At 35.8% G+C, this 25,781-nt stretch overlaps 2 protein-coding genes across 2 annotated transcripts in view; one reads left to right on the forward strand and one right to left on the reverse strand.

Moving 5' to 3' along the window:
* syn2b (synapsin IIb) overlaps positions 1-25,781 on the forward strand; it is an 80,937-nt gene that overhangs the window by 39,902 nt on the left and 15,254 nt on the right. The window contains exons 2-5 of the mRNA XM_028002325.1: positions 4,167-4,224; positions 7,454-7,545; positions 11,142-11,298; positions 11,485-11,574. Of these exons, the coding sequence (XP_027858126.1) occupies positions 4,167-4,224; positions 7,454-7,545; positions 11,142-11,298; positions 11,485-11,574 (397 nt within the window). The remainder of the gene's footprint in view (positions 1-4,166; positions 4,225-7,453; positions 7,546-11,141; positions 11,299-11,484; positions 11,575-25,781) is intronic.
* LOC114135229 (metalloproteinase inhibitor 4) lies at positions 12,388-25,776 on the reverse strand. The gene is made up of 5 exons (XM_028002326.1): positions 24,379-25,776; positions 18,382-18,479; positions 16,994-17,108; positions 16,029-16,153; positions 12,388-15,526 (listed from the first exon to the last, which is right to left on the reverse strand). The coding sequence occupies exons 1-5, from the start codon at positions 24,515-24,517 to the stop codon at positions 15,329-15,331; spliced, it is 675 nt and encodes a 224-aa protein (XP_027858127.1). The 5' UTR covers positions 24,518-25,776; the 3' UTR covers positions 12,388-15,328.

Below are 25,781 nucleotides of genomic sequence, written 5' to 3' on the forward strand. Positions count from 1 at the left end.
CTCACCACCTTAGAAGGGAATTATGCATGTAATTATCCTGTTATCTACAACTCGATGTCGCCGAGATTTAGACTGCCACTTACAAGGAAAAAAATATGTCCCTGTCCTCAAATTATTTGTAGTCTCTCAACATTTTTTCTGATCAGCTTTAAAAGGTCTTGTTTATTGTGCAAATGTAAAACTTATCTTGCAAAAAGAGAGAGAGAGATATCAGCCCTCAAACATCATCTGCACTCAAATGCCAATCTGACTCATTAATTTTGATGGCTCATTTTCAGTCTCAGAGTGTCTTTTCTAACATTATAAGGACTTTTCTTTTCTCATTATTTGCATTATTTGCTCAGTTTTACTCCGTGTCTTTTCTATCCTTTTATGGAATTTATGCATAATTTTCATAATAAAACTAAACGTTGCCAAATACATAAGAACAAACTATGTTATAGTCATTATTAAATTAATCTGCCTTTACTGTACCCCACTCCTTTCATCAGATATCTATTTCAGGATGTCTGCTTGTGCTGCTAACCTCATGAATAATTTTTACACATTCAAATGTGTCTTTTTTTTGTATTTTTACACTGATTTCTATTCTTTTGACTCCAATTCACATGTACATTTTGATAAATAAGACTGCCATAGCTAATTTATTATCTTTTGAACTCAAAAATATTCCATAGATGAGTCTTGACTGAATCTATATTAGTGGCGCTGCTTTAAATAAATTGCCGAAGTAAATCAGCTTCATGAAGAGGTTCTTGTTTCCTGAGACTTTCCTGTATGAAGTTTGGCTGATTTAGGAAAGTAGTTGTACAAATGAACATTGACTAAGATGAAGATTTTAGCACCAGTATGTCTTGTAGAAATAAGAAAATGTAATGTTATGATTGTGTGACCAGCAGTTAAAAAAAAAACAAAAAGCAACTTGTATACGTGCCAGCTGATAAGGTTGGAATATGATATTTTCTTCAGCGTTCATGGTGATTTCAATAAAGTTGAAATCACCTTGTTTGAGTATAGTATACTCAATATTATTGAGTATACTATACTCAAACAAGGCAACATGTGGGCGTATGTCTGCATGGAGCTTTTTGTTAATAAAACTCCACTTAACTGCATTGGGTTTAAGACACTTGTTCCTGCCACAAATTAGAGGAAACTGCAAAGATTACCTGCCAGGGTCGATTTGTTGTTTACAACGTCAGTATGTATCTTGTTATTGCATCTTTATCGGATTATAGAGTCAGTTGTAAGGCTTGTGTAATATTCATCACAGAGTGATTGTTGGATTATTAAAAAAGACGATGCAAATCTGGTCGTGTTACTGGATACATTGCTTGAGAGTCAGAAAGGAATTGTATCTGATGACACTTAGCAGAGGTCTGTTGCAAACTTTATGTTCAGTTCAGATATTTTGGATGTTTTTTTTCAGCTGACCTCTAAATTTGGTATTCAGGCCAAACGTTTTAAGCAAAAGTTAGGTGTGCTACCAGCTTGACAAGACTGTTGATTAGAGGCAGAACAATCTTTGACCATATTTATAGCTGCAGAAGCTAGGTGTGATAAGAATGATGACAAGGAAACAATTACGGAAATAAATTACCGAAATAAACGGGTGAAATGGGAGATGAATGGATTATATGGTTGCAATTACCATATAAAATGTACACATGGAGAATTTATAGCTTCATTTAATCACCACAAGATCCCTCAAAAACATCATCATTCAGCTTTGCAGATGTCTACATATGAAATTGGCACTGAGGGACTTTTACATAAAAATGAACACCTGTTGCATTTCTGCAAGGAATTCACTATAGAGTAACCCTTCTCTGTGTTTCTTTTTTTTACAGGATTAGTTTTATTATCCATCCATTATCTAGCATGTTTATCCTTGCAGGGTCGCGAAGGATGCCCTAGTTCCAGCAGTCATCAGGCGAGATTACTGTGTTAATCAGAGCTAAGAAAAAAGAAAACATAATTATAGAAAGATGTGTTCAAAAAGAGTTGAAATGAAGCATAACATTCGTATGATAAAGGAGCTAATATTGCCATCACACTGCTGCAGCCTTGTGTTTCTGTGGACTTTAAAGATGTTTGGCTTAAACTACATAAAGATCTATAGCAACACATTTAATTTACCAATCTGACAATGTCTGAGATGTGTGTTTTTCTCCAGCTTAGCCAGTCGGACATGTCAAATTGGTCATGCCCGATTTGACATTTCAAATTTGGCCATGTCAAATTGTGGTGTGGTGGCTAAACATGGAGAGTCCAAAATGTTTGTTTTAAACACATGCAGCATAGCAATGGAAATTACAAACATGCTACTTAAAGCTTGTGGCGGTCATTCATTAGTAATGGTGATTAATCTCATACTAAGAAATGCTGACACTGTGTTTGTACTGATGAAAGCCCACTGTACCTTTCAGGTTCACTTTAACACACATTTCTTGTACATGACAGAACTTGATGATTCATAACATTTGGTTCAGATATTTATGTTAAGACTATTATTAGATATGCCAGCATACATGGGAAGATGAAAAACTGTGTGAGAGCTGCTCAAATGTTTTGGTCAGATGATCTGTTATTGATGTTGTTATTCCAATAGACTGAATGAGGGGGAAACAAGATCTGTGCTGTAGCTTTAACAAAATGAATTAAATCGCACCAGCCACCTCGTCCATCAACATCCTTACGCACTTTCCTTAGGCACTTTGAAGTTATCTCTGAACTGTTTCGATGTATGGGGTTTTGTTATCGTGCAGAAAAAAATCTTCTGAAAATCAGGCATGAAACCATTTTGTAAAATACTTGGCAATCCTTTGTTTTCCAGGATGACACACACATCTGTCAGTTGCAACTTTAAATAAATCACACCTTTGACCTGTGAAATTTCTCTCTCATAAACTCTCTTATGATTCAGACTCATATCTGGTGTTTTTTGACATGTTATGCTCCAAATAACTGCTGGAAAGTGATGGAGGGGAATAAACAGGACACATTAGCTGTTTTTCAACAGGACACTATAATTATGCAGCTCTGTGTTGGACTGACATGTGACCCACAGAGAGTGATCGCACATTAAATGTGACTATTCATTACTTTGGGACTAATGAAAGAGGTTGTTTTCAATAAATGTTTGGAATAAACAGATATTGTTGAATTAACATTGTAGATTAAAAATGTATTTCAGTTGTAAAGATGCTATTTGATGCTGCTGTAGACATGAGTGACTTGGTGTCATTAGGGCAACAATTCACACTGTGTATTCTGGATACACTTAAGCTGATTCATTTCCAATCTAAAGTCACCCATTTTACTTAAAATTGTCGATTACTGGAGGTTAGAGCCAGAGACTGAATGGTTCCCTCACAGATGGTCTGATTCTGATGAACCATAAAATTTGAACCAGATGCCTCTTCGCTACATGACAAAATGTCCAATGTGGGTATAAAACAGATTTCTCACTGACTTCACAGAAAGAAAGGCTTGCAATTAAAAAGCGGATTCAAGATCTGAGAAAAAAAAAAAAAAAAAAACAGGCAATCAGCTGTTATTTTTAAAGGACAAAGTTAAATTACAAATCTGTAAAATGGCATCACAAACACTGTAGAGGAAGTAATAAAATTCTTGAACACTAACGTTATCACTGACATGATGAAAATATAATGCTCTTTCTGGCCAATAGTTCAGATGTTCTTTATTTAGCATCAGTGTCTGATTAGATGATGGAGTCAGTGAAAAACCATCTGTGATCCTTGCATAATGAGACGTCCCGGGTATTTTGGGTTATTTTGGCTGAGGTCGTTTATGTCCCCTCGCTGTCAGTCTATCTCTTCCATTCATCTCTCCATCTGTCTACTGTTGTGTGTTTACTCGGGTCCATGTCACTCTTAATCAAATGACAGCACAGAGAACATCAAGAAACCGGTGAACATGCATTATTTAGACTGTGAGAGAAATTTATTAGCTATTGGTTCTCAGTTAATAAAAGTAGAAGGCCCACAGTTGTAATCTAGAAAGCTGCTAGATGTTCAGGCACCTGCTTTGAGTAATTTGATCTACAAGATGCTGTGCTCCAGTAGAGGGCAGCATATACAACTGTGAAGTTTGAAAATGGCATTCTAAACCCTTTTCTCTCACTCACTCTCTTTTTTGTTCAGGGCAAAAGTGTTCAGAGGAAAGAAGATCCTTGGGGAATACGACATCAAAGTGGAGCAGGTATCATATTGATTTTTGTAGCTATGATGCATCAGAATAATTAATGAAAAGGTTAAAGGGGATCATGACAGAGATAAAAGGAAGCTGACAGCATGTTCAGCATCATACATGGAAATATCTACAGTTATTTCAGGTCCGTAAAGGTTGAATTTGAAGGGTTTCATTGATCTATAGAAAGAAATTTATTTACTATTAGTTTTGAAGTTTGAGGATCTTACATAATTTGGCACCTGCCACATTATGTTGAAACAGTTTACACTTAGACTGTGCAAAGCTCCTTTCCACAACATTTCAGAGCTAAAACCTTACACTGATTTCAGTGCCAACTATTTGAGGCAAACAGTCTTTATTGTGGTACTATTGTCAATTTCTACACCAATTATTCTTTAAAATAATTACCTACAAATTATTTCAGTTATACATTTCTTATTATATCAAGTTTGAGACAGACGGGGACAGATCATAAACCATCAAGCAATGTTTAGAAATCCTTTTTTTTCAAGTTTGAGGTTGTTCCTACATTCGAGGTCTGACATTCAAGAAACATCAAAATAAGTTATTTTATTATTTTTTGTCCCTCTCAATAACATTGGTATGGTGAAGAGTAATTTTGCTAAGATCATCTCTGATAAGAAAAATGATATGATGGTGTTTGCTGCTAATTTTGCAAAGTTTCTGTTGAGTGAAGCTGCTCTGTCCTTCAGCCTCACCTGGAGAACTTCAGCATTAGCAGCTCTCCACCTGGTTTGCTTATTTTGTCTTTGACATTTTTCCCCCATATCTTAGTGTCAGATTTGTAGCAATACAAAGATATTTATAAACATATAAACACAAAGACAAATTATATGCAAAAGTCAGATCACTTAGAGTTCATTTCTTCTGATTCTACAAATATTCCAACTAGGTAGATCTGCCACTCTTTCAAAATGTAGCCATGTTTTGTTTTATTTTAGAATACTTTATTTTGGATTTTTTAGTGATAACATCGCAAGTAATAACTGACAGGAAAAAATTGGTTCACAATAAAGCACAATTCAAACAATGAGACATACTTTAAGTAAAATACATTTACAATAATATAACAGCAACCAAATGACAAGAAGGACTGGATGGGGGTGGGTAGGATGGGGGAGGAGGGTAATCAGTAAGGATGAAATAAAAATGTATATGAATTAGAAATAGGTTGAGAGACAGATGGTATCAGATTCGCTCATAAATCCTGTCGAGTCCAGCTCGATTAAAGGAAGATCAATCAATCCAATGTGCTGGTAGATTTTGCAAATACCTTAAAAATGGCTGCCATATTTTATAAAAAGTCTTACTTCTATTCTGCATCCAATAGGTTATTTTTTCTAGGGTCACAAAGCCATATTTTAATTGGAAGGGGGACATCTGATTTCCATTTTATTGCAATACATTTCTTAGCAATTGCCAAAAGGACTTCTGTAAGTTTCTTATCATAATTTGTCTTTAGATTGGAGTTTGTAAAGTTCCCCAATAAACAAATTTTCAGTTCTATTGGAATTGTGATGCCATGTATGTCTGATAACGTTTCGCAAACTCCCTTCCAAAAGCCCTGCAATTTAGAGCAAGTCCAGGTAGCATGGAGGAACGTTCCTTCCTCCATGCCGCGTCTAAAACAAAGAGCAGATGTATTGGAGTTATATTTATGTAATTTTTATGGGGTAACATATAACTGATGTAAAACATTTTATTGTACTTTGTACTTTATTGTACAAATCCTTTTCCCATTTGATTCTGGAACTATCCATACCATTAATAGTTAAAGTTGACATGAGTGCTGTATACACCCGTGAGATGATTTTACATAATGGCTGACTGGCATGACACATTTCCTCAATGGGAGACATGGACGGTAACTTCCAACTTCCTTTCTGATTAGTTCTTATGAAGTCGCAAAGTTGGAGAAAGCCAAGGAAATCTTTATTTGACAATTTAAACTTTTCTTTTAACTGCTGTAGTGACATAAATACTTCCTTTTTGTAGCAGTGCTCCAAACGCTGCTACAAAATTCCTTTTTCCTGCCAGGATCTAAAGTTACCAGACTGAAAAATTGTTGGTAGCAGTCCATTTCCCCATAACGGGGTTTTAGGAGAGAGAGAGCCTTCTAGCTTAAACAGTTCATGAAGTTTATACCAAATTTGGATTGACTGAATTATTAAAGGGTTATCAGTTAGATTGTTGATAGTTTTATTATCCCACTTATAAAGCAAATATATTGGCATCTCTTCTTTTATCTCTGTTGTTTCAATTTTGAGCCATGAGGGAGGAGCCTGCAAATCACACATCTGTGCCAAGAACCTCATCTGAGCCGCATGATAGTACTGAAAATTAGGGAGAAAATTTGGGAGCTTCAGTCCTCCATCCTCTTACTGCAGCGATAATTTATCAAATGTAGCTACGTTTAAATCTGTGACTTAAAAACTACCCAGACGTCCAATAAAAACCACTGAAAAATATTTTTATCCTCTAGTTACACTTTTGCTCAGGGTATCTGTCTCAAGTCTCCCCTATAAAACATTTTGGTTTCATATTGGTTTCGCCAACTAACCAGCAAACCATTTTGCAACACATTTTGGTTGCTTAAATGTCAAATGTCTATTGTCAGGGGTTTCACATTAAACTGTTTCACACCTAATAGAGCTTAATGTGAAACCTCAAGCCTCACCACAGAAATGAAATATGCACCAGACGAGACAGAAGTCGCTGGCTATGAGTCACAGAGAAATCCTTGCCGTGTCTTGAACCACACCAAAGAGTAGCAACTTGTATTATTTACGAGAGCAGCAGCATGGTCTATGTCTGCAATGACGTGAAGTCAAGAGTATGGAAACAAATAAGCGGTGCATGAACAGTGGTTGGGTGTTTTACTCACCCCTGTGCATTGGAATGCACTAGAAGTTAGTGAAAATGAAAAATAAACAATTCATTGATTTGATTTCAAAGCAAACCCTTCAGTTCAGACAGTAATAAAAGTAGCCATAATTATTCTGGGGTAGATTTAATATAATCAGAGCTTATAACACAAAAACCTCCATCTTAAACCTGAAAGCAAATTGAAGTAATTTTCTTATTCCTGTGTTTTCAAAGTATCTTTATTTATGTTAAGTCACAGAAATAATGAGGAAATGACTTTTTCATATAAAGCAGCATTGTTTTTAACACCATAATGTAAAATTTAAACTGTATTCCCTCTCTGTCCCTACAGGCTGAGTTCTCGGAGGTCAATCTTGTTGCTCATTCAAATGGAACCTGCAATGTGGACATGCAGGTCATCAGGGGCGGCACCAAGGTCGTCAGGTCCGCTCCACATGCCTCATCTACACACTTGTGCACATAATAACTAACCAAGCAGTTGGTTAATTGCTAATAAAATCTCCAACTCTGACCACATAAAATATTTTAAAACCAAACTGCCCTAATCAAGCCTTTGCACACAATTCCTAAAATTAAAAAATTAAAAAAACAAGATTTAAACGCTATGACGTCTGCTGCAGTGCCCTGGAAAAGTATTTTGCAAAAACCCGTTTACACTATTGACTATTGACAGTGTATTTTATTAGGCTTTTTATGAGATAGACCTTTAGAAGAAAAAATGTTTGTTGGATCCAAAAAGATTCAGTTTTGTCTAATTTTCTTCCTATAACAAAGTACACCATTAGAATTCTTATTAGAATTGTTCAAAACATAATAAAAACAAACCAAACCTCATGCTGAGACATGTTCTAAAAGGTATCTCGTCATCCAGAGAAACCTTTATTTCCCATTTATTTTTAAATTTTACATCAATATTTAACCATTGATAAACAATGTTCTGTTACGTTTCTGTGGTAATAACTGATGATCCACAGGCTTCTCTTTTCTGTGAAACAGAAACCCCCAAGAATGTGCTTGAAAGTAATAAGGTGACTTGTTTACTGAAAGCAATGACAAAAGGCAGTACCTACAGTCTGGCGCAGTTGATGTGCCTGCGAACATAAAAAACTTACCGTAAACCAGACAATAACACACACTCACACATACCACAAACCCCCACTGACTCAACACAAGTGCTCAGCCAAAGGACTGGCAGCATTTAGCCAAGAATCTAACGCCCCTGCAAAGCAACAAACAAGCAACAGGAAATGAAGACGGCAGCTTCAGTCTGGTAATCAGCAGCTCTGTCTTGACATTCTGCTTTATGAAGGGGTGGTCCACACACACTGCTGCAAGGAATGAAAGAAACAGGAGCAAATGTAACAGATGGAGATCCAAGCAAGCTTTTATTTATAAAAAAAAATCTAGTTTACATATTTAATTCTCAAAGTCATGCTGACGGTGCTGTTATGTGTTTAGGATGTCTTTGTAAAATTCCTCCCAGACCTCTGAAGTTTTTCTACTTCTTCATTCTCCCCCAAACACGGGTTTTCAGTGGAGACAGTCATTAAGGTTACAACACAAACATTAGCCCTTCATTCCTAACTTCAGTGCTGGGTTTTTAGACCTCGGCGTTCCTAACTATCTGCATTTGTCTCAGTAATTGCACTGTGTCCATCGATTTCAAGTCTCAGCAGTGATTTGCTAACTGCTCAGAGACTGCAAGTTGCTTAGTAACCTCCATCACTTCCTAGAACATGTCACTATACAATCCACAACTTTCCTCTGTCTGTTCTTATCATTTTCTCTTGCTATCCTTTCTTTATCTCTTTATTAAAAAAAACCCTGATCAATAAATGCATTGTTTCTATTGTTTAAAAGCAAAAGTTGGAACTTGAATGGTTTTGTTTATTGGAAAAAAGGGGACAGTCATTGAAGGCGGCATTCACAGTTTGAGTACTTTGACTGCAGTTGGGCACATGCTGGTTTTGTCCCAGCAGTATACTTGAAGCATTTGCTAATCTCTCGGTACGTGCATGCATGGTTACCTTCCATCTGCTCAGCCAGGTCAAATTACACCAACTCACTGGCACTGAACGGACAATCACTTTGGACGGAACAAGATCCTGAAAGAGACTTTTATTTCTAGATTTATTTTTTTCTGGTCCAGGGAGTAAAGTTAGGACATGCTTAGTATTTGCTGCTGTCAACAAACCTAAAAGCCTTAAAATGAAGGCTAGTACATCCATCTAATAATTCACAAGAGTCACAAGTGAATAGTGAATAAATGATGTGCCCATCAGAGCTTTTTATTAACGCAAAGTAGTCCAGATTCCCTGGAAATTACAGCTACTGGCAGATGAGGACGATATCACTAGGAGTGGTAAAAGTAAAGACAAGTGTCTTGATGGTAAACAAATTTTTTTTGACTGAGGCATAATCTCTACAAGCTGCCATTCACTCTTTTCAGTTCCTGTTGTAAAGCTGCTTGCTGCTACAGGAAATTAGAAAAGTAGAAGTGTTGTGACGTGTTTCAAAGGTCCAACCATTTAGATAAATGATTATTATTTTCAGTAGTTTTCAGTATTCCTGTTTCAGAGAATGTTATACCGTACTGTCCCAAAGTTCATTGGCTTGCAAGTCTATAAAAAGCCAAGACTGCAATACTTTAACTACAATATGCACAGGTGTGTTTTGCTAATAACAAAAATATGCAGTATAGGAGTCAAATGTGCCTTTTGTCTTCATGGGGAAGTTACAGTATGCTTGATTGCATGTTCTGAACTACAGTCAAATTTAAAGTTATTAAAAAGACATTTTTACTGACTAAATTTGTTGGTATCGTTTCCAATATGCCATCATGCCATCACAAAAAACTTGTTTCATTCCACTTGTAAAAAAGTACAAAAAATACTCGAGATAGACACTTCTATAGCAAAAAAAAATTGTTTTTTTGGGGGGGGGAGTTTTATGGATGGCAAAAAAGAAGCAGACCTCTTGCAGAAGCAATAAACATTTTTCACTGCAGCAAGAAAAAGTCTGAAACTTTCAAGAAGAACACCCCTATTGTTCATGGCAATAAAACAGAGTCATTTTCCATTGGGAAACCAAGAAAAGCTGAAGCCAAAATGATAGTACGACTTGTTCCTCTTCATCAGCTCAGTTGACTTCTAGGAATTGAATTCTTTCTTCACGAACACCCAGTTGTGTTGACACTTTTGCAGTGTTGTTCCTTTCTACCGTTTTATTATAACACCACTCTCCATTTTCTTTAATGTCAGAGTCATTACTCACCTCTGTCCGCTTCTCTGCTCTAGCCCACATTCACTCACTTTCTCACTCACACCGGGAAACAAGGATGGGCAACAGGAGTCATTGCCCATCTTTGTCAACCTTTCCCTGAGCTGAACTGCAGTGAATATTGTGACTGATCGTAACCTGCTGGTCACATCTTGCTTTCCTGACTCTACTGCTGTGGTTTTTTACACTTAATTTGTACGGGGAGGCTTGCTCAGTTAGAAATGTATGAGGAAGAAATACATTTAAATATAAATGCATGAAATTAAACAACCTTTAGAGTCCACTTACCATGTTAAGGATTATGTATCCCTTGCTCCCTCAGCAGATTTCTCTGCAGTTCGTCTGCTGTAACTGCTAATGCTGCAGTCGGCCACCTCAGTGACACACGTCGCCAACAGCCGAGTTTCACCTTCTGGTGATGAGGTTACCCAACAGGACGAAATGTGTGGGAGGGCTACACAGCTTCCTGCTGTCCTGCCTCAACCCCATGCTAGAGGCCTAACACCAAAATAACCTTCAGACTGAACTGCAAGGCCATAATTATAGATGTCAAAACAAACATGGAGACTTGTGATTGTTAGCAGAAGTCTCACATATTAGGCGGGAAGACAGAAAAACACAAGCAAAACAAAACACGAAATTATATATATATACAGTAAATATATATCTATATAAACATAGACATGCATTATAATTACAGGTTTATTACTGTTTTAACTGTCTTTATGTCCCTGCTCCAGGTCATTCAGGCCTGATTTTGTTTTGGTGCGCCAACACGCCTTCAGCATGGCTCAAAATGAGGACTTTAGAAACTTGATCATTGGTCTTCAGTATGCAGGCGTCCCTTCAGTCAACACTCTGGACTCCATTTACAACCTGTGTGACAAACCCTGGGCTGTAAGTGAACTTTGCAGAAAACATGCAATATTTTTTTAGAAGAGTTTTCAGAGATGTGAAAGTAACATTTACTTTTAGTTTTAAATGCATTTGTATTGGTCCACAATGCATGAGTGTGAAGAGTTAAGAACCAAAGTTTAGCTTGAAGCACTTTTCAACTTTATTGTTTTTCTCTCTGTTCTCCAGTTTTCCCAGCTGATCAACAACCAGAAGAGGTTGGGTTCAGATAAGTTTCCTCTCATTAATCAGACGTTCTACCCCAACTACAGAGACATGGTAAAGGCTTTTTCTGGTTTATTCCATATTGTGAGTTATGAGTCTCCACTAAAACATTTACAACCACCAATGTGGTTCAAATTACCTCAAACAATGGACAATTTCAGAGAAAGTGATTTTGTGTGCATACAATGGTAAATTTGAGATCTTTTAAGAGTGTGTTTAACTATTGCAGCAAAATGATAATATAAACAACAACAACTTCAATAAATTTTAAAAAGAGGAGAAAATGTAAATAAACATATGCTACTATCCAGTTAGATCTGCCTGAGTAAACTAATCTGTTGGCATCAAGCTTCAAGTTAAGGCTTTCTTCATTATTTCCACAACCAATTTTGATGTGTTGTTTAAATCATTTCTCTGGCAGACTGTCCATTTATCAGTCCTTTCAGATTCACCCAAAATCAACAGATCTTCACATTTTTGTGCTAATTTATTTCTAATTTTCAACAAAAATTCATATTGGGTTAAGTGACTGCTAACTCCCACCTGCATTTCTTACTTCTACTGTACTATTGCCTTAGAGTTACTCAATGTCAATTTATAGTCTGTGATCAATGTGGCGCGTAACAAAAAGTCACATTTACTGTCATACATCAGCACAGAAGCAATATAATTTTTGTGGTCATTCTTTGACATGTTTTATATGGATTTGAAAATTTAAGGCTGTTCAGAACAGGTGTTACATCACTGTCTGCTGATATTGAGATATTTAAGGTATTTAAAGAATAGGCGAATTTCTCAGAAATATTTCTAAAGTAGCACCACAAAATTTTAACTAAAAAAAACCAAAAAACACAAACGTAGGAAAAATCTGGAACGGACTGACTTATGTTTAATTTCAACAATCACTGTTGAAGTGGAGTTAAAAATGTGAAGTAATACCTGTTCTTTATTATCTCACCTTATTTATGGAATAGTTTTTTAAAAAGTACAAATAGTTTTAAAAAATCTTCACAGCATTTTACTATCACCGCCAGGCTTGACATTATTACTAACGACAATGTTTTTATGTCTTAAAAGACTAATTTTAACTCCACCAAACTTTCTTCATTAACATTTGTTGTTATATGATCCAATCATCCTGAATTCAACGGTATTATTTAAAGTCATCTGGCCTGTTGTGTTAGATTTTTGTTTCTAAAGGGAATCAACAAAGAGGCAGTGATACATCGTTCCACTGAGACATTTTATATACATTTTTTTTTGGTACATGAAGATAGAAAACTTTATGTAGACAGAAACAAAGACTTAAATACAAACCCAACAATTATTTAAGTAAAAAACTAACTGAAATCTGTTTTAACACTTCATTAAATCATACAATAGTATTATGCATTATTAATTTGTGCTTTGTGACACTGAAATAGCTGAATGAGTTTGTAAATGAGTTTATATTTAGACTACTGTCTCAAATCTGAAATGTTGACTTTCCATTCGGTTTAAACTTTTCAGTGCTGACGTGAGATAAATGTCAACATGAATCACCAAGTTCAACAGGACAGTAAAAAATATTGTCAAACTTAAATGCTTCTGATTCACAAACAAATTTTAGCAAATTTTGGCTAAGTGCAAAAAGTAGTTATTAAATTGTTTCATGTATTAAGAGAAAGAGCTATCCAGTCCAAATTTTTCTGGAAAAAATAACCACTCCTGTGTTAAACCATGTTTAACTGTCAAAATTTAATTTTACAAGTCATACTCAAGCCTGATCATAACCAGACCTGTAAAAATCAAGAGATCTCCTAAATGGAACGTGGCTGTCTACAAGAAAAAGGCTAATAATCTCCAAAGGCAACACGGTGTACCCCAGTCAAAAGAAATCCAATAAAAAGATGAGAAACAGACTTTCCAGACTTGTAGTAGCCTGGGAAGGATTAGAAAACAATTTCTTCACTTCTGGGAGCCATTAACCACAAATACTTAGAATAGAGTTAAATCTTCCCAGAAGTGGCTGGTTTGCTAAAATTAAGTCCAAGAGCACAATGAGAACTGATCCAGGAGGTGACAGTAGAACATCTCCCTCAGTTGAGATCATCAATCTTGGTTGTACAATAATGAAAGGGCAAAAAAAGACATCCAAAAAAATAGAACTGATTAAAAAGAAAATCACAAAGGGCCACCTCACGTTGCTAAAAATCACCTTGATACACCCAAGACCTTTAAGAAAATATTTTGTAGAATAACAGGGCAGATGTAGAAATTTTTGGCTAGCTTCTGTCCCTAATAAATGAAATTATCATTTAAAAATTGCATTATATATCTACTTGGTTCTTTTTGGTCTGATGTTAAAATTTGTTTGATGATCTAAAACTGGTGTGACAAAAGAGCAAAAGCAGATTTCATCAGCAAGGGTGAAATTATTTGTTCACAGCACCGTGAATGTGCTACAAAGCCGAATCTTAATGCATTATAATCTGTATGATTTATATGAAGCAATCCTGTATCAAAACAGGGGTCAAGTCAGACCCCTGTTAAGTCTTTATATTGAACAACATTTAAATGATTCAGCAAATTTCTAAAACAAATAGGTGAGCAACCCACCTTCAGTTTCAAGGAGTTAAAAATCCAAACCTTATCCTGTTATCTCATTTCCTCTAAAGAGGAAAGGCTTAGCTTCTACAGGTGGCAGTGCTGTAGCCCAAGCGCTGGATTAGGTTTTTGGTACAAAAAAACAAAACAAAAAAAAGACAGAGGTCCACGAAGGAAACTAAGCGGGATGAGAAGCACTACTCTAAAAGAAAACATGTGGTTAGTTATGAAAATGTTAATTCAACAAAAATTACTATATTTACAGTTTCAAAATTTTGAGATAAAATGTCATATAATTTCTGTATCACAACAACAAATAACACAAGTAATTGGTTAACTTGGGATGCTTTTCTTTGCATAAACTGCAGAATGAAAAGGTTTTAGGCACTTTAGGTTCTTATTTATGATGTATAATTCCACATTTTCAGCATTAAATCCATTACACAGAACCATCTTAAACTAAGTAAACTAAAATGCAAACAAAAAATTATTTAAAAAATGGCTTTACCCCAAAGATTAAGAAAACTCCTGCAATTTTTGTTTTTCTTTCTTCACATCACTTTTAATTATACCAATAAATTAAAACTATTCTGCAATTGCATATTATGCACCCTTGTTGCAGCTTAAGTGCCTAAAACCTTTACAAAGCACAGTATATTCAGTGTATTTTCATTTGTGTCAGCATTTCAGATAGAAATTCAACATCAGGATGCTGCAGTCAGGATACACGTGATTAGACTCTGCAAGGTTGATACAAGAAAGGATTCTATTATTTTAGTGTTCTTAAACATTTCTTTAGCACTTCTGTAAATTCAGAACTTAAATTGCTATTTCACCTATTGTACATTACACAAATAATCGTAGGGCTTAAAAGGAGTGCATTTACAATGAGGCAAAAACCTTCACTCAAAAGTGAAATATTAGCTGTGGATATTCTGCTGCTGTTCTCACTCTGTAACAACATGTGAAGAGGAATGTATGAAAATGAGTCAGAGAAATGCTCAAAGACCCTGCACTTTAAATATTTATTTTTCTGTTGCTGGATCAACTGCCTGAACTTTGCCACCGGTAGCTTAATGGCAGCTTTTTCTCCAGCGGGTTTGAAAAATCAGCAAATTTTCCACTTTTTTTCTAGTTGCTTCTTTGCAAGCCAAATGCGTGCTAAATATGCCAAAAGCAGGGTTGGATTTTCCCTAAGGGATTTTTAAGTCGGTGTTACAGATCACGGGTCGGTCATGTCCAAGAAGTCCTTCTCAGGCGGAGGCCCACCCCGGTACCAGCCACAGCTTGTGTCCGATCGTCGGATGCAGGCATACTGCCGAGCCTGCTCCCCATTCAGACTGTTATCCAGCAGCCAGTCCGTCCACAGGCACTCGTTCTCTCCTGTAGATGCGCAAGGCACCGTGTAGCACGTGTTGATCTGACGAGAGAGAAAAATGATTCAGATGTTATTCATAGAACTGATAGTGCTGATCAGTTTTGTCTCCCTTGGGTTTTGTAACTGGGAGAATATTTAAGACAAATTTGCGAAAGCATGTGTTTTGTACTCTTGTTTTGCAAAGATCTTGTAGGCAGCACAACATGATCTTACATGACTTGTGGGAAATTTTAAACAGGATATCGTATATGCTGTTTGTTCAAATTTCTCTAGCAAACTTCTGAATCCTTCAAAGAACAGTCGCATGTACTGTACATTGAGATTAAATTACACACAGTTGGACTCCATTTAAATGACTTTGGTTGCACTGGATTTTAGTCAAAGATATAAAACTACAGAGGTAATCTGTTTGCCAAATATTCTGAAAAACACATATCACAATTATACTCTACTTTGTGCTTGTCTATTGCATAAAATGCAAATAAAATAAACTGAAGTTTGTGTTTTTAACAAAACTTTAAAAGTATAGGTGGAGTAAACTCACTCTGCATTCACAGCCCATCTGGTATCTGTAGTTAAGGTTCTTTTTTTGTGACAGCGATAAGTTGTCCCACGACTCCACCAGGTCACACTGGCCGATAGAAATCCGTCCATCGCTCCACATGCTTCCTGTTTAGATACATCCCGTAATCAGCAATTAGTTTGACAGTCTTCTGATTCTTATAAAATTGTTACAGCAGTAAACAATAACTTTAATTACAGCCTTTAGTCAAACCTTTTAGACATTATTTTGAGTAATTAGGCTGCCGTGATTTTGTTAGGAATGCAATCAGAAAAGTTTTGTTGCTTTTCTTTTAGTTTGATGAAATTAAGGTAAACAACAATTAACAGAAAAGTATTACAGTTTTGTCATAGTTCTGTTCTAAAATCAGGCACCAGTCAGTCATCAAGTGATTTAAACGGTGACTAATTTTCTCTTGACTGTGTCTGATTGGTGAAATACTGGATAAAATCATTAACATGATGTGATACAGAGGCACATTTTTCTTAGTTACTTTTCAAAATACAGGTAAGACAAGAGAAGATGTCAGGAGAGAGGTTTTGATCTTCTTCAGCTATGAAAGGGTCAGTAAAGAATAGCTACTCAGCTAAACTTATATATATTTAAAGTCAGAATAGTATAAATCACATTTTGGAGGCACAAAGTATTCATGGCAACAATTATTTTGAAACTTTTTTTTTAAGTTTCTCCTGAGACTCTAGTACTTGTAGAGAGTCTTTTAAGTACTAAATAAATCAATATCCACAAATCAATATCCATGTAAAAGAAAGAAAATTGGAATGGCCGATCAGACATAAAAGAAAATCGATAATGGCAGGATCGATAATGTTGTGCTACTTTTGCTCTCCTTCCTGTTTCCTCTGGAAACTAACAACATCTGTGTCAGATTCACTGACACAGATGTTTCACTGAAAGTGTTACAATAGAGTACAGGTGCCAGACTATACCTGAGAGCAGATAGCCTGCTTTGTTATTGGAGTCCAGTTTGACTCCACAGAGTGAAGAGTAGACAGGAGTGTACACATACTGGATGTCCTTGGCTCGGTCAAAACCTTTGAACATCTGGACACACGGAGGAGAAGAAAAAGTTTTCTGATACTTAGATTTGTTATTTATCATGTGAGAAGGTGTTGCAAGATGAAAGGATTAAACAAAGTAAACACTGAAGTAAATTATTTTCCTATTTAATTAGCATCAGTGTCAGAATGTAGAATCAATACATTTAGTTTTCTGGCTGATCCATAAAAAGATTTTGTAATAACCAAGGTGCATTATAAAACCTATGCCAAAAGTTTTGTATTTGCCGTTTCATATAAAACAGTTTGCACTTTTTTAGTCTTTGGACATTTTTCATGTTGAATTTTAGTTTTGGATAACCTTCGCTGTTTTGATGCAAATTAAAATTTTCTTTATATATACATATATATATATATAGGATAAGAACCACCCGCAGTGGGTGAGAAGGGAATTTTTTATATACATATTGTCAAATACTGCAATCTGAGATCTTTAAGCATTTTTGTCCCTCTAACTCATTGAAAATTCCTACTTTGAATACGCTACTACTGGAGCTTCATTAGATTTTTTTTTTTTCCACATTCACTGATGTTGAAATCCTTTCAAAATGTCATATTTTGTTGTTTTCTACTTGGTGAGTACATCTTGTCATTTGCTCGAAGTCTAATAATTTATTTAATGGATCGGGATAAACTAATTTTTTAACAATTTAATGACTGCAAATAATTTTAACATTTACTGAAAAAAATATTACTTTGTGTGTGGGTTTTTTGAAAATAAATTGAGCTAAAACTTTTATCCAAAGGGTTATAAATTCAGACAATCTATGAAGTTTTGTTACATGATGATGACTAAAGATGATAGAGCCTTTAATTACAAAAATGTGGAAAATGACTTTATAGGACTCTTTAAAATAACATTTTTGTGGAGCAAAAACTGGAGACAAAGGGTTGAGACAAAGAATGAAAAGTGTTAAATCCAGTTGCTTTTTAATTTTGAGGATAAAGTTCAGAGATTCTCATCACTGGAGGCTGGAAAATGTCTGCCCTTGAGATAAAGTGTGAAATATTTATGCAATCACAAGGACTTTCCAACTTAGCTGAAAGAAGGACACAAGAAGGTGGGATGTTACATAAAGTGATGCTGTACTATCAGACATTTATAAAGTCTAAACTACTTTTGTTTGTGGCATCACTCGTATTTTATTACTTTACAGACAAACAATACATAAATCCTGCTGACATATGCATGTAAAACAGCTGTGTTCACACAAAGTGATGCCACCATCAGCAGCTGATGCTGCCGTCTAAGAACTCACCTTGATCATTTTGATTTCGTACTGGATCATCTTCATGTAAGGTGAGGAGCTGTTGCTAGGCGACACAATCTTCTCTCCAGAGATCTTTGCCCTTATCACTGTTAGGAAAAGAGAGAGAGAAAAAAAAACGCAAACAGGAAGAAGGGTTCAGATTAATTGAACTAGAAAATAAATGTGAACATCAGTATAGGTGTGCTCTACAGGATAATATCATGGGTGATTCCTTTATTTATTTGTATGGGTTGATTGGTGGGTACATAGGCAGATCTGTGCCCCTCTCCTACCTCTTTGGCTCCCATTTTGTTTGTCACTCCTCTTCCTCCCCACACTGACAGTGTCGCAGCCTCGCAGTAGTGATACAGGATGTGTCACTCTTCTCCTCTGGGAGGAAATTCAAAACCCTCATGGAATAACAAGTAGCTCTCTGCTCGCTATGTCCTCGCTAACTCCATACACACTAATACAGTATGCACACATTATGCATATTAGATTTAATGTTCAATCTGCAAAGTGCAGATTGAAACCTTAATATCTGTGTCTTCGTTGCTACAAATGAAGTTTTCTCATCCAACAAACTCTTTGCGTTTGTATCATAGTCTGATTCAAACTAACAGCACCTGAGTCTGGAGTGAACTCCTCCCAGCACCAATAATGATCCAATCACAGATTAATGACAACACCAAGACTCAGCAGTGCAATAGCTTTAGTTTTTTTTTCTGGCTAAGGAGATATTTCAAATCCATACTGGAGATGTTAATGTTAGCATGCTGCTGTGTGTCTGCAGCTGTAACACAAACCATTTCTTGGCACAATAGAATAATATGCTTCCTGACTTGTTCTGTATAAAATAAATGTATAAAGTTAGACTTTCTGCAAGTTTGTGATCTATTCCTGGTCTTATATTTATTTGTATAGGTTTTTGGCCTAGGCTTTAATTTAAAATGCTATGATGCAGTGTTCAACGGTTTTCATTTATTTACCAAATTTTCAAATATCAAGAACCAGCTACAAAGTAAAGTTAGACAAGGACAGAAAATTTTAAAATAAAAACTTTGGTGCTAAAAAGCTTAACATTTATTCTGAGCAACAACACTACATTTTCTGTTGTTAAATATCTTTACATGAGTTTGCAATTCCCAGAAAAAGGTAAAAATCTCACATTGTAAAATAAAAGCCTTTAGTCTTATAGATGACAGTCTAGAGAAGAGCCAGAAGTGGGTCAAGTTAAACCATTAAAGCATTAGAGAGCAGGAGAGGCGGAGTGAACCTCATACACACGGCTTACCAAACCACCCACTTGGTTTTCCTTTTGGGTCATCACATAACTACGCCACGGTTTTTTGTGCTGGAAAGAGGAGGAGGAGCTCAGGCTGTTCTGTGAAATGAGCTCAGGCCAAGCTCAGTCTTTTTGTTTATTTGCCGAACTCCCCGGCGGATAGAAAGGCGGACAAACGCCTTGGGGTTTAATCTGAGCGTATAGCATTGCCCAGCCAGATACAGCTGCTTTAGACATGTTGCCTTTGCAGAAAATGTCACAGATTAATGTTTTCTTGAACTTTGATGTACTTCTTTCATTTATTTAGAGCTCAATCTTAAAATCATCAAGTACACACAATTTGTGGTAACACATTTAGACAATACTTTCTTAACAGGGTTTTTTTAACATTAATGTAAGAAAGAAATGACTGAAATTAAGAACAATCACATTTTGGAACCATTGATTCTGCTTTTCCGTTTTTGGCAAGCTTAATTTTATTTTGTCTAATTTTGAATAGAGGTCAAACTTTTTTCAAACATGTATATATTTTTAATGTATCATTAAAATTTTTGTTCAATGTTCAATAAAAATGAATTATTAAAAATGGAAAATATGATCCCTGAAGACTATAAGATTATATTATAGCATCTTTTTTATTATTAATTTTTAAAAAACATTTATATAATAATAAAAAAAACAGATACTGCTCAGATTTGTGCTGTGTTAAATATAAAAATATTTATAACAGTTTTGACTTTTTTTCACTTTAAATATATTGTTTTGTGAATAAAGTGCATGTAGAAAGTGTAATATTTTACCATAAGTGATGGCGTCATTTCTCCTTTTTGAGCTGAGAATAATCAGAAACAATTGCTTATTGCATGCTGATCCCAATATGTAATATTAACAGTCAAGGTGGCAGGAGGTAACACTGCCTGTGTTGTTGTAATTAATCATTCAGCTAAAAGCTTTGCTGAATGCAATAGGTTATACATATGGTAAAACATGCTTGGTGAAACTTCATATTTAAATACAAAGTGCAGGAACGCTTTACTATATATTAAAGCAACAAGAGAGAAATGTATTAACCTCTATTTGTTACTTCCACAATTCAGAAGTTTACATTTACTGCCTTCTATTTAGTTTTGTGACTTGGGTAAAGCGTTTTTTTTGGATATTTATTTACATCCAAGCTCTAAGCTTTTTCTTGAATATTGATATTGTCTATTTTTCTCATCCCTCCTGCTGGAAAACATCCACACACCATTTCTGAATTCCAAATCTTTTGTTTCCAGCTGAAATGATTCTTCTCAATGAGATTTTCCAAGCGTTTGTCATTCAATAAAAGCGTCATTCACCTGCCTGATCTTAGCTACCCACTCAAGTTGCTACAGCTGTTTTATGCACTTAGAAAAACAGCCACACCTGCAAAGTCTGAGTGCCTGTTCATCTGCTCCACATCTACATCACTAAAAAGAAATATTGCAAACTTGTACCATGAGAACTGATGTAGTAAGTAACTTCCCCCTCCCAGATGAATCAGCACCCTTGTCATGCTCACAAAGCTGGACTGTCAGTGGGCTTTCACACTGATATTGTTAGTATGCAGACCATCAGACAGTGCCTATAGACATGGAAATGAGGTGGTGAGTTAGAGGGTAAGAAAGAGAGAGATGGAGTAGGCTGTGTTCACATGGACTGGCCTCCATCCAGTGAACACACACATGCACCTACACAATGTCAAACAAACATTGACCAAGGAATCATCCAGGGTTTGTGCACACATTTGGATATTACTCAGATGTACAGCTTTATTCACACAGCTTGTCGACTCCAACAGCACTGTCAGGTCAACTTCAGGCCACCACAGGCCTGTGCTTCGAAAACAGCCTGGAGGGTGTGACCACACACACCAGGAAGTGAGACATTTTGGTCCAAATACTCGAGGGGTATTAGGACTTTGTTATTCATAATACCAGAAAGTTATTTCCTACCTGAAAAGAGTCTAACTGTTTATTCAGAGATTGATCCATACATTAAGAACTAAAACAAATCCAAGCCTAAGCAGCCAGCCAAACAAAGGATCCCAAGGTCAGATTTTGGGGATTTTTATTACCAGTCGCTTCCGCGGTGAATACTTTTTGATGTTTACAAAAATTTTAAAGACATTGTCCTTATAACTTTTAGATCTGATCTGTTTATCTCTTACAAAGTAGTCTGACCTGTCCTTTTACATTTGACTACAATGAGGAAAAACATCACTGAGATGAGATTATGAGTTTCTTCTTTGTTAAGTTGTCTGCAAATAAGATGCATTTTTGTGTTTTATTCTCTTTCATGCTTAAGCAATTTATAGGTTGTTAAGTGGCTTAAACAAAAGACTACTAAAGATGCCTATGTTAAAGATTTAACTGGAAAATTAAAAAAAACAGCTTATGTCCAAAGAACATCTTTGGTGTCTTAAAGACTTTTTTAAGCACATGAAAAAAGGGTGCAATTTAAATAAACTAAAGTGCAAAAAATTGTTTTCCACAAACAGAGATGCTTATAACACCTGAAACAAAATTTCTACTTGTTTCTTTTGAAGTGCAATTTAACATTAGAGCTACAGCACACCTAACTGCCATCGGCAAATAGAAAAGCAGAATTTTGAATCTATTGCAAACTATTGATTCAAAATACAAGGAATCTTTGATTACTCATCTCCTATAATGAGGCGCAAACATAACGTAGCATGAGATAAGTCATATCACAGTCGCAGTGTCACTAGTTGTATAGTAGCTGTGCTCATGTATGACTTACATAGAGTGAGAGCTGCAACATCCAATTGCAAACAAATTGTTTGCCAAATTACTTGTGGCAGCCTGATCTGAATTCAGGCGAACATGCTCATCTCTGATGTGACATCATTCACAGATACAAGCTCTAACAAAATGAGTGCAGAATAAATTGACTAAGACTAATAAAGTATGTCACCAACAAGCATGAAAAGTCCAAATTTTAATTACAAAAGAAACAGTTTCTCTGCTCTGATGGAATCTAGATGTAAAAAAGAGGGAATTAAAGGCTGAAAAATAACACATAACATCCAAGAGTCAAAAGCAAAATAGCCAAAATAGTTAGTTTGCATTTCTAACTTGAATAAACACAGTTTGTTTTTCTCCTTTACTTATTTATGCTATATTGTTCCAGTTTTATCTTCAGACTAAGCTAACAACCCTATGCTCTTATCCAATGGCCTCTTCACCTCAAACTCAACAAAACAGGAATTTTAACTTTGAAAAATGTTCAGTGTATCATGTCTGCAGGAACTTCATCGAAGTGATTGCAAAACAACAAATCATAGTTTTGCTTTAAGATTAATTTATCTGTCTTAAAATCACATGTCATGTTTGGTTTCGTACATCTAACAAAACTAAGTAAAATTTGTAATTAGGTAAGATTGTATGGAGCTAAGTGATACTTATTTGTGATACTTTGTGATTTATTTTAACTGTAAAGGCTTACGCTTACTGAATATTTTGCTGTAGGGAAAATGAATTTAAAAGAAACAGGCTGTAAGGTCTTTAGGCATGCTTTACCAGTAATTATAGTTACAGTCAGATTGCTGAATGGGATAGCTATTGCCAGACTATTTGTTTGAGGGATTTTAGCTAGCTTAATTGTTTTCTTTGAAAGGTCAAAGTAAGTTTTTGATGAATGATACATAGTTTAAAATTATTTTAATTTAAACTTATTTTGTAAAGCTGTCTAATTGTCTTGTAGTTGTTTTGGGTTTTGGATCGGTGATGATGAAACTTGTCCTTAGGGCGGCAGATCGGATCAGTTCTGCTTCTTTAGATTCTTTGTCAGTAGCAAGCCTGCCTGAAAACGCCGTCACTTTCAATTCAGAATAATTGTTCTTGGTGGACCTTCATCTCAGTTATGAAGGGCAAAACTGATGTGCAACATCCTGTCACAAAACAAATCCTCTCAAATGCTTCCATCACATCTCAATAACATTATGCTCAGCTTCCATTTCAATATAGCAGTTTTTTAAATTCATTCAGGAAAAAATGTTCACCCTCAAAACCTGATGGGGATTGCAGAGAAATTAGAAATCAAGACTGGAAGAGATATTTCTTTCTTCTTTATCTGCTTGTTTTTTTCTCCCTGTTGGAGTTTAACCTTTGACAGAAGCACATACTCAAGCCTTCCACTCTCTGGAGCCAAGTACTCAAATTCAAAGCAGAGTGTTAGTTTTGGCTTAAGCTTAGAGAAGGGAAAAAAAGTGGGGGTGAGACTGGGCAGAGAAACAGATGAATAGAAAGTTGGCTTGTTTATTTTAACGATTGAGTTTAAGGGTTGTTTTTATGGGATTCAGAGAAATAAAATGGAAAAATGACCATTTTGACGCCATGTAGTTCTTTTCACTTATCTTTTCAGTTATTTTCACACAGTCTTATAAGTAAAAGTCTATCATCCTGGTTGTATTATAATTGCAGGTAAAATTTGACAAAGATTGCCTAAATGCTTCAGCTAAGCTGATTATCTATTACCAGATTTGTTTTCTCTGTGAATTTGGCCTTCGCACCCGTTACACTTCAGACTAAGTTGATCAATGAGCAAAACAGTCAAACTCTTTTAAAAAGAATTGCTATTTTATTTTGTAAATTTAATCTTGAATGTTGTTTATTCGCTACATCATTGTAAGCAAAGGTAAAGTTTAACTTTCTTTAGTTTACTACGAATTAACTCACCAATCTCGGCGCTGCAGAAGAGCTGCTGTGGATGTGATGGGTGGCAACTGCATCCCTCCACAACGTTCTCCATGCCTGCACCAAGCAAAAGGAGCACCACCAGCCCCAGACACGCACTTCTCTCCTGGGACAAGGCCATGGTGGCTCTGGCTACCTCTTACTGTTCCACCACTTGATGAATGCTCTGCAGCCTCTTCTTGCCCCGTCGAGTTCCCTGGGAAGCAGGTCAGGCCGACAGTCAGCAGAGGGGGTGCGCGGTGGATAAGACAGTGGGGTCGAAGAGATAATAGTAGCTCTGGAGAGCTGGGACGCAGCTGTGGATAGAAATGTTTTCATAAGTTTAAAGTGCACCTCTGAATTCAAGCTTCAGCAAATAACTTGAGTTGAAAGCTACTGCTGCTCTCTTTTCTCGTCCTTCGCGCTCCCCCTCTCTGTAGACAACACACAGAGAGGCTCACAATAGTCCAATCCCCTCACACTCTGGCCTTGAATGCTGAGAGGGTCGCACACAGGGAGCCTCTTATGCGCTCAACAATTTAGGGACAGCCTCCTGAAATGCAGGGAAAAAAGCTGGCATCCTGTAACTTCTTCTTTTGCTCTCTTTTTGAAGCTTGTCATCTCCTCTGGACACTTTTACAGGGTCAAAATCATTCAGATCTCTTCTAGGTTTCTACTAAGGGTTAAATTATGAACAAAAAATATTCCCAAAGGAATGGAATCCTTCATATTTTTTTTTTCATCCCAAGGATACTTGTTTTCTTCAAGAGATGAGTTGCAGTAACTTGAACGCAATCCTCATTCATATAAAATAGTTTTAATCCTTATGTTCAAATTTTTATGAAAAAAAAACTTAGTGACATGAAATATAGACCAGATATCAGTAACAATTCAAGTAATCCACACCTACAAAGAAAGCAAAAGAAATTAATACATAAGTATGTAAAAAAAAAATCACTTGAATTGCACAGGTTTGATTTTAACTCATTGAATGGCTTTTTCTTCAGCAGTGGAGTTTTGGACAGTAAACAGACAAGGAGGTTATTGTGGATGAGTGCAAGATTACTTGCATTGTTGTCAACATTTGTTTGGCGTTCCTGTTAATAGCCACATTAAAAACATATTAAATGAAAAAAGTTTTGAGATGTTTAATACTTATTTTCTCAACTATATTGTTGTTCCTTTCTTGGGCTTCCTGTTTGCTCCTTGAAGAAAATGATTTTATCTAAAAGATATCGACTTCGACTGTAAAAACCTTTTAAGGATCCAAAATCAGAAAATTACAGACAATCTGTAAAAATATATTTTACCTTCTTAAACTGGATTTTTCCACTGTTTGCTGAAGGGGGAAAAACACAGTTGTCACTTTCTGTGATTCAGTTTTACTCATACTTTACTTTAACTTT

This window comes from Xiphophorus couchianus, chromosome 20 (genome assembly GCF_001444195.1).
Source record: "Xiphophorus couchianus chromosome 20, X_couchianus-1.0, whole genome shotgun sequence".
Classification (NCBI taxonomy): Eukaryota; Metazoa; Chordata; class Actinopteri; order Cyprinodontiformes; family Poeciliidae; genus Xiphophorus; species Xiphophorus couchianus.

Coding starts and splice junctions, on each gene's coding strand:
- LOC114135229 (XM_028002326.1), bottom strand. CDS start 24,517: ATGGCCTTGTCCCAGGAGAGAAGTGCGTGTCTGGGGCTGGTGGTGCTC. Junction 16,154..16,993: donor AGCAGGCTATCTGCTCTCAG/GTATAGTCTGGC, acceptor GTATCTAAACAG/GAAGCATGTGGAGCGATGGA. Junction 15,527..16,028: donor AGATGGGCTGTGAATGCAGA/GTGAGTTTACTC, acceptor CTCTCTCGTCAG/ATCAACACGTGCTACACGGT.